This window comes from Phoenix dactylifera, chromosome 5 (genome assembly GCF_051530095.1).
Source record: "Phoenix dactylifera cultivar Ajwa chromosome 5, Ajwa_hap1_PhDact_Kaust_v1.1, whole genome shotgun sequence".
In the NCBI taxonomy this organism is placed as follows: domain Eukaryota; kingdom Viridiplantae; phylum Streptophyta; class Magnoliopsida; order Arecales; family Arecaceae; genus Phoenix; species Phoenix dactylifera.
In genome coordinates this window covers 2,250,858-2,260,505 of record NC_143194.1, presented here as the reverse complement: position 1 = coordinate 2,260,505, position 9,648 = coordinate 2,250,858, and the positions used below count along the sequence as shown (strand labels likewise).

Genomic DNA, 9,648 nt, shown 5'->3' with positions numbered 1-9,648 from the left:
GCATCGCATCATGGGAGAATATTCCCTTCATTTCAGGGTTGATGTCGTCCAAAGGAAAAGCTAACGCTACCGCCGCTCAGAGCTCACCGGCGATTGCCGGTACCACCGGTGACCGCCCCTCCTCCCGCCAACCCGCGGTTGACCTCGCTTTATAAATACCCCCCGCCATCGGCCGGCGGCCTCTCCAAACCACAACGTCCAAAACCCAAACGAATCACGACCCAACCACTTGCTCTTTTTGGGCACGTGTCAGAATCTCCTCCGTAGATCTCTAGAACGGAGAAATCGAGGCTCGCGCCTGAGGTACATGTGCCCACCTTCGCTCAACAAAAAAAAAGAAAAAGAAAGAAAAAAAACACAGAAATAAAAAAATAGAAACCTCCCCCAAAATTTCTCTCTTCTTCCTCAACTGATATCACCACCACAAAGCCCTGGATTCATCGATCTGCAGCCGTTAGATCGAAAATTTACGGCGGAGATGGGATGTCTGCATGGGGTTCCAATTTGCCTCGTTTAATATTTTATATTTAATTCATTCTTTGTTTTTTTTTTTTTGCATATTTTATGGAGTTTTTACCATTTTCTTTCTTTTACTCAGATTTTCTACAACGAATCCCAACCACTCTGTGGGAGCTCATCGCCAAAGCGTTGAATACGTGGTGTGGAGTTCGTTTTAAGAAGAAGAGGAAGGAGAAACCTGCCCAATAATTAAGAGAGAGAGGGAGACGGAAGTGATTTAACTGATCGTACAGGAGATGAGGACGCCGTCGTCCGGGGGGAGCAGCTCGCGGCGGTCCGGCCGCCGCCGGATAGCCGACTTCCTCGCCGAGGATGAAGACTCCGGCGACGAGCTCTTCTCCCCGGGGACTGGCGGCGGAATGCTGCCGATCTTCCTCAACGACCAGAGCGAGCTGGTGGAAGTGATGCTGGAGCTGGACGAGGAGTCGATGGTGGTCCGGAGCGTCACACCGACATACGGCGGCACCGTGGCCGATCCGGACCCCGGGGGGAACCTGAGCCGGAGCTCGTCGACGGCGTCGCGCATCCGGCGGAAGTTCGCGTGGCTGAGGTCGCCGTCGCCGCGGCGGTCGCGGTCGCCGTCGCCGGTGCCGGCGAAGGAGTCGGCCGCGGCCGCCCTAGCCGCGCGGGACGCGCGGCGGAGGCAGGCCCGGCTGGACCGGACGAGGTCCGGCCCGCAGCGGGCGCTGAAGGGGCTCCGGTTTATTAGCCGGACGACGGGATCGGTCGAGGCGGCGGAGCTTTGGCGGCGGGTGGAGCAGCGGTTCGCGTCGCTCTCCAAGGACGGTTTGCTCTCCCGCGACGACTTCGGCGAGTGTATAGGTCTCTTCTCTCTTCTCTCTCACTCTTCGTTTCCTTACTCTTCGTTTGAGAAATGGGGTCGGGTGACCGCCCCGTGACGGAAGCGGACGATAACCGGTGGGAGCGGTGATTTGGTTGGCAGGGATGGTGGACTCAAAGGAGTTCGCTGTCGGTTTATTCGACGCGTTGGCGCGGCGGCGGCGGCAAAATCTGGAAAGAATAACCAAGGAGGAACTGTACGATTTCTGGGTCCAGATTTCCGATCAAAGTTTCGATGCCCGACTCCAAATCTTTTTCGACATGTATGACGCCTCCTCCCCTTTCTTTCCCTTTTTTTTCTCTATATAAAAAAAAGGTAAATGGAAAAACAGTGCCACCTACGGTAATTATAAAAATTCTTAGAAAGAAAAAGGAGAATATTAGTAATTTTCTATTATTATAGGGTGGACACCAACGTGGATGGGAGAATAACGAGAAAGGAAGTACAGGAGGTGAGTTTAATTTTGATGTCAATAACTTTAAGTAGAATTCTATTTGAGCAATTTTTGATGGTATCTGTGGGCGACTGTTGCGGTTCCAGTTGATCGTTCTCAGCGCCTCGGCGAACAAGCTGTCGAAGCTTAAGGAGCAGGCGGAGGAGTACGCTGCGCTGATCATGGAGGAGCTGGATCCGGAAAACCTCGGGTACATCGAGGTAAACCTAAAAAAAGCTCCAGAATCCTATCATAGTACAAACTTGAACTACAATTCCTGTTCCTCCCCATCCTTCGATGCAAACTCAGCTGGATCGGTGACTTGGACTCGAAGGACCGAACGAAAACATGGAAAAAACACGACATAGGTAGGCTCCCAATTATGAGACGTGTCACGTGCTGACTGGCTGCTTGTTGCTGTTCTCTGTTGTATATTCTTTGACAGCTATGGCAGCTGGAGGCGTTGCTGCTCCAGAGGGACAGCTACATGAACTACAGCCGTCCGCTGAGCACGGCGAGCGGCGCCGGGTGGAGCCAGAACATCGCCAGCGGGGGGCCGAGGGGGCCCCGGAGGAGCTGCGGCTGGCGAAGAATGGCGGCGGCGGCGAGGCTGGCGGTGCAGGAGAACTGGCGGGGGGCGTGGGTGGTGGCGCTGTGGGTGGCAGCCATGGCGGGACTGTTCGTGTGGAAATTCGTGCAGTACCGGCGGCGGGCGGCGTTCCACGTGATGGGGTACTGCCTCGCGACGGCGAAGGGGGCCGCGGAGACGCTCAAGCTCAACATGGCCCTCGTGCTGCTCCCCGTCTGCCGGAATACCCTCACCTGGCTCCGCTCCACTCGGGCCCGTCTCTTCGTTCCCTTCGACGACAGCATCACCTTCCACAAGGTAGATCCCGACTACTACCCCCGATATTCTTCGCGCCTCCATCTCCTCCTTCAATTTACCCCTGCCTTCTCGCCTTACCCACCGAAACCTCGCGAATACAAAACCGGAAGTATGCCTCGGCCGTGCAAACTAGCTCATCTGGCATGTTGTGATTGGCCCACGAGGTGGCTCGGCCGAGTGGAATCCAGCCCACGACGTGGGCCCAAGATCCTACTTCTTTGCCGCCAACCGCGCGGCACCTCCTACCGGTGCGGTGCATGGGGAGCTCCAGTAAATTTGTATTGTAGTATTTTTTAATCTACATAAATTATAAATCAGATTTATTTTGATATCATATGTAACAACACATGATTTTATCCAAAATAATTAGACAAAAGATATTATTTGAGTTCTTGATCCCGTATAAGTATATAAGATTTATCCAATAAATAACTGATATGAGACTAAATACACACCTACAACATCATGGTGAGCCTCAATAGATTCATATTATAGCGTCATCTAATCCACAGATTATAGATGAGGTTTATTCTAGTATTATTTATAATAATACATCGCTTTATTCAAAATAATTAATCAGAAAAAATTATTTGAATTTTTGATCCTGTACAAATATATATGATTTATTCAATAAACAAATGGCCTTCACGTTGATGACCGGCCCCAGATGGTCTCTGCCAGCCGAGTGCCGGTCCGTGTAGGACGCCCGATCTGGCGTCATCGTCGTCGTGGTTGGTGGGACGTCGGAGGCCTCTCTGCTTCCCACCGTCCGCTAAGGTGGGTCTCCGAAAAATTAATGGTGGGTGACCCAGCCGACGGCGGGTCCCACTCACACGCCCCTGCCCCCAGCGTCCGGTCACCCACCGTTGATTCTCGGTCGGACGGCGCCGGGTGATGTTTAGATCAAATTTAATTTATTTGCCCCGTCTTGATTTGTTCAAAATTATCAAATGATTAGATGATCGCGACGGCGATAGTGATCGGGACGCTGGTGCACGCGGGTAACCATCTGTCGTGCGACTTCCCACGTCTGATCGGGGCGTCCCCGGAGAAGTACAGGCTGGTGGCGCGCGACTTCGGGCCGGAGAAGCCCACGTACAGGAGCCTCCTCGCCGGAGTGGAGGGCGTGACGGGCATCGGGATGGTGGTGCTGATGGCGGTGTCGTTCACGCTGGCGACCCACCGGTTCAGGAAGAACGGGGGGAGGCTGCCGTTCCCCCTGAACCGGCTCACCGGCTTCAACGCCTTCTGGTACTCCCACCACCTCCTCGCCGTCGCCTACGGCCTCCTCCTCGTCCACGGCTACTTCATGTTCCTCGTCCACAAATGGTACCAGAGAACGGTAACCTCTCATCATAACACCCCCCCAAACTTCATTATTATTATTATTATCTTTCTTTCTTTTCTTTTTTTTTTGGTGAAAGTGTCATTTATATTAGTCTCATGTGAGTACAGAAGAGAAAAGAAGCCAAACTTTATTTACTGTTCTCCCATAGCCAACACAAAGAGAAAGAAGCCAAACTTTATTTACTGTTCTCTCATAGCCAGCACATGAAGTTTTATATACTTATAGCAGTATATAGCAATATTTAGATAAAAAGAGATTGATGAGGTTGGGACGTCTCTTTCGCCTTAAGAGTTGGGCCTAAATCTGGAGAAATTATATGCAAACACTGTATATCGGCTGTGCACCAATCCAAGCCAATCCAATCACGTCATCTCGTTTCTTGTAGGCCATAAGGACATGACAAGCGCATGATCAAGGTGATTGATGTGGTTTAGCACTATAATTTTTCTAAATCTGAGTCACTGTTGGATTCTCTTGACTAGTTTATTGTTTGGAAGCTGGTGATCTTTCGGTAGACACTGAAAGTAAGCATAAAATTAGCAGCCAGCTGACAGCCTGCGACCTCTGACTTCAATGTAAGACATGGTATCTTCTTTGAAACTTTAGTATAAGTTTAGCAGCCAGCCAGCCCAGCTTGACAGCCTGCGACCTCTGACTTCGGCAATATGACATGGTATCATATTAGCTGGTGCGAACTAATATTTTACATCGCTTAGAAACTCTGGTGTAATAAAAGCCAACGGCCAGTATCAGCCCTTAGGCTGGTTGGTCAACAAATAAATAAAACATGTCGAAATGCATGGATTTCCACTTCGTGACAGAGTTGTTGCTTCTGGACCACATGAGATGGAAGCAGCATGTAAGCCTAATTTTGCTACAGCCGGACCAGATGTAGCAAAGTGAACAGGCACGTTTTTTTAGGAATTAACACTTTTTTTTTCGATTGAGATGACACTTGAAAAGTCAGTTTCAACAACTTTGAATGGCTGTGACTTGTGCAGAGCTTTATAGTCCACCATTAGTGATGGATTCGGGTTGTGAGATTGATTGACGTCGACCGTTGGTTCGCAAGGTAGCTGCTTTAAAAACTGTGAAGGAAAAAATCGGGGTGCAAATCCAACCATTAGTGATCGCCATGATCCAACAACTTTATATTCTTCGACAAGGGGAAGAAGATTGCTCCGATATTTTTAGTGGCTTCTAAAGCTCCCTAGAGACCCTCGGCCGACATTCATATGAGCTGGATGGAATCTAGCTACGACGTATTAGTTTATATAAGAAGCCTTTTTTTCAAGGGGAACGATGGCCCACCGTTTCTGTATATCGCACCAAAACATTGGTCATAGACTTGATTAACCATGACTTTCCATTAGTGGATGGATATATTAGAAGACTGGAGCAGAGCGTCTCAAAAAAAAATGGAATACTTTGTAGAAAATGGAATACTAAAAGCCTAAGCTAATAGGAAGAGGCAGATTTATTTATATATTTTATATTTTCTAACAGTATCAAATATAATGCCAGGAAAATAATTACTGTATGGTTTGTCTCAAAACTATGTCTGATAAATCAGTTATGATCTATAAACACGCCACCTACACGCTACAATAGCTTAGGAGATTAATCTTACTATGGTCTTCATGGGTGCTATAAAAACTGCTTGTTGATATTAGTTGGCCTAATTATTTGGCATGCTAAGAATGTGTGCATGACTTGCTGTTTTGGCAGACATGGATGTACCTCTCTGTTCCTCTGCTTCTCTATGTAGGAGAGCGAACTCTACGAGCCTTCCGTTCCAAAGCTTATTCTGTTAAGATATTAAAGGTATCATTCCTCTCATGGCTAAAATTGCATTTAGTTTATTCCATTTATCTTTTTTGGTAGTCTAATTTGCTCGCATTACCAATGTTTCATGAATCATATAAATAAATTTTGAAATATTTCTGCCATGATTTCCTATTTTTCTCCATGTATTCAGCAACTTCACATGTTTAAAACTACTCAAAAATTAAGATTAATACTTATATTTTCAAATTTCCATGATCATTATGTACCAATTGTTCTGTGCAGGTATCGTTACTACCAGGAAGCGTCTTGACCTTGACAATGTCCAAGCCGCATGGATTTCGCTATAGAAGCGGGCAATACATATTCCTCCAATGTCCCACAGTCTCCCCATTTGAATGGTTTGCACCTCGACCAGTGTTTCCATCTCTGCTCTCGTTGGAGTTCATGGTAAAATGCTAAGAAACTCACCATGCTCCCTCTGCACCACAACAGGCACCCGTTCTCCATCACTTCAGCTCCTGGGGACGATTACCTCAGCGTCCACATCCGGACCAGCGGCGACTGGACGCAGGAGCTCAAACGCATTTTCCTAGAGAACTACTTCTCACCGCGTTCAATAGGAAGAGCTATGTTTAACGAGTTTGGCTCAGTGAATCAAAGAAGGTTGGCTAGTTTGTAGTACGACGACGCACAAGCATCTTCATTGCTCTCTGGCTGGTCAGATGATGACTTTAAATTTTCCTGCAGCTTGCCGAGATTGCTTGTCGATGGCCCATATGGAGCCCCAGCACAGGACTTTCGGAACTACGATGTTCTACTTCTGGTGGGGCTTGGAATTGGAGCTACGCCTTTCATAAGCATACTCAGAGACCTACTCAACAACATTAAACTTGCAGAGGAGCTAATGGTGAATACCCACTCCTATTGTGTTTTTTTTCATTGACATAGGACGATATGCTTCGAGTGTTGGCTGATTTACGCTCTGGATTTTCATTTCAGACATGATTTTAGGTTTTGGTGTGTGAGATGGATTTTCTTAGTGGCTCCCATTTTTGCATATACTTAAGTCTTGTCCAGGAATCAAACACTAGTGTAAAGTTGATGGCCAATATTTTCATTAGTTTTTCGCAGCTTTTCCTGAAAATTGAGCTCTTGCAACCTAAGAATGTGCTTTCTAAGATATGCTGATGATGTTTCTTGTTTGACCAAGATTTCTAGCTTATTATTACACTTATGGGAGATTGTTATCTATGATATATGTGTTTGTGCGGAATTGTTAGGATTTAGCAATGGAGACTAGCAGATCAGAGGACAGCAGCAATAGCTTCTCTACATCCAGTAGCAGCAAGAAAAGACCATATAGGACTACCAGGGCCCATTTCTACTGGGTTACAAGAGAGCCAGGATCTTTTGAATGGTTCAAAGGCGTGATGAATGATGTTGCTGAAATGGATAAAAAGGTAGCACCTTTCTTTTTCTCTCTATTTCTTGTTTGCATTGCCAACGAAAGGCAGTTTTTTTTTTTTTTGTCTGAATAATTTTTCTAAGTTAGAAGTGTAGATTAATTAAATCATTGAAGAAGTTCTAATTCAAGGAAGAGACACTAAGAAGAGATCAACACTTTCTTTTTTGTGGTTGAAACAGGGTGTGATAGAGCTGCATAACTATTTGACGAGTGTTTATGAGGAGGGTGATGCCAGAACTACTCTGCTTACAATGGTGCAGGCCCTCAATCATGCTAAGCATGGTGTTGACATCGTCTCAGGAACCCGGGTAACATTCTTTTCAAGAACAAAATTACTATGGAGATAATAATAGAAAACATAGAAAGGATTGCTAATGAGAACAAAAGAGACACCATTGATCACTAATGCATTTAGATTTTTTTTCGCACAAGGCGATCAATCTCTACAGGCATTCGAGGTTATTGTAACTCTTCCAAAATCAAACTAAAAAATCAATTATTTCCAAGGGATTAGAAAGCTCAAGTGCATTTTCTATTTAAGAAAGTTCAACTAGTTGTACTTATTCGCTTGAGTAAAAATCTTCTAATGGTCTCAGTTTAAGAGTTTGGCTATTATATTTGCAGTCATATTCCACCAACTAGATCGTCTTACCCTCCTAAACATAAGAATTTTTTTCTTCTACAAACCGATCCCCGAATTTCTATTAAGTATTAATAAAATCAACTGCAGCACTTTAACCAAGTGGGCTAAGCCAGAAATGCAGATTATGAAATCAGACGAATCTGATGCTACTTTGGTCATAAGGTGCAAAAGTAGGATATAAATAACTCATGCTAAAGATAAGCATCATAATAGAGTGAATGTCTTTGAAGAATTTATAAACTGGATCTGTCTGTATGGACTTTAATTAGCAATCAGAGTTTGTTATTCTATTTGGTCTAACTTAGGATTGCTGAATTCATTATTTGGCAGGTGAGAACGCACTTTGCAAGGCCAAACTGGAAAGAAGTGTTTGCCAGAATAGCTTCCACACATCCTGGGGCCACAGTAGGTAATTAATTTCACCAATCGATTGAGAGCCTTCTTAAGAGGATGATTTGATATTTCTAAGCAAATAAAAAAGAAAACCTTCTCAAAAGATGACAGCAAGGTTCTTCAAACAAAAGAGCAAACAAAAAGATAACAAGATGCTGCATCAACTATGTATCCAATCATTACCTATTCTTCAATGAAATAGAAACAAATATCTAAATCATAATTATTTTTCCTTTAAAAAGACAGAATAGAATCTCATGAAGATTCATGGTTCATGCAGGTGTATTCTACTGCGGCACGCCCATATTAGCCAAAGAGCTAAAAAGATTATCGCATGAGATGAGCCAAAAAACTACAACACGCTTCCACTTCCACAAGGAGTACTTCTAGTTTTCGACGGTATATAGGAGATACAAGGGGATCAAAATTTTGTGTTACTTCTCTAAAAATGACAGAAGGGAAACAACCCCATGTCCACTTGTAAATGTATATAGCTTGTCTGATATAAATCATAGAAGAGATGGTCACAGAGTTTGCTTTCACAAAGAGAGGGCCTAGAAGCTTTCTCAATGATCAGTTTTTATAGCCACACATGTATACAGTCTGATTACTTATAAATACTAAGAATATAGAAGCTGCCTCTTTTTAATATATACATGCAATTCTTTCTCCTTTCTAGCTTTGTATCTACATAATGTTATGAATAAGGTGGTGCTTGCAAAGAACATCCTTGTAGCAGAGAAAGGAAGCAGACAGAATCTATTCCTAACAGGAAGGAGAGCGTTGACTTTTCCACCAATAATTTATGGAACTTTTTCACCAATAATAATCCTCCCTTTTTTTTCCTCTGTCTGCCTTCCATGGTCATCCCATGTGGTCTCATTGGAAGATGCCCGAAGGAAGAAGCAACCCACCAAACCTGGCCATTAAACAATGAATGGAGATCTGGCGAGAGAACATTTAAGACCGAAAACGATACAGTAGTGAAACGATGATGGAAGAATACAAAGCTGAGCTGTGGCATTAAAGATATCTGGGGCCCACTGGATGGGTCTTGCCCAAAAAAAAATAATGCCACCGACTCCAACTCTGCAAGCATGAACTATGCTCTAAAAGAGTAAAATTTACTCTCCCCATGAACGCATGAACAACTTTTAAACTAGGTGTTAAAATATTTATTTTCTATTATGTCACATTCGGTATATCTCAAAAATTATATATATTTATGTATAAATTTTATATAAAGAAAATAATATAAGCTGATATAGGATCATACTAATAATGAAAAATATTGCTAACTAATACAAGTTGTTATGTGATTTCTAATAAAAA

General features: G+C 44.4%; 1 protein-coding gene across 1 annotated transcript; it reads left to right on the top strand.

Annotated features, from left to right (window-relative positions):
• Positions 1-608: 608 nt before the first annotated feature.
• LOC103712595 (Riboflavin synthase-like superfamily protein) lies at positions 609-8,967 on the top strand. Its single transcript, XM_026806737.3, has 14 exons — positions 609-1,341; positions 1,463-1,622; positions 1,763-1,811; positions 1,901-2,014; positions 2,239-2,679; positions 3,638-4,021; positions 5,756-5,851; positions 6,098-6,213; positions 6,308-6,478; positions 6,563-6,722; positions 7,096-7,275; positions 7,460-7,588; positions 8,254-8,332; positions 8,597-8,967. Exons 1-14 carry the CDS (start codon positions 756-758, stop codon positions 8,704-8,706), a joined length of 2,775 nt encoding a protein of 924 aa, XP_026662538.1. The 5' UTR covers positions 609-755; the 3' UTR covers positions 8,707-8,967.
• The last annotated feature ends 681 nt before the right edge of the window (positions 8,968-9,648 follow it).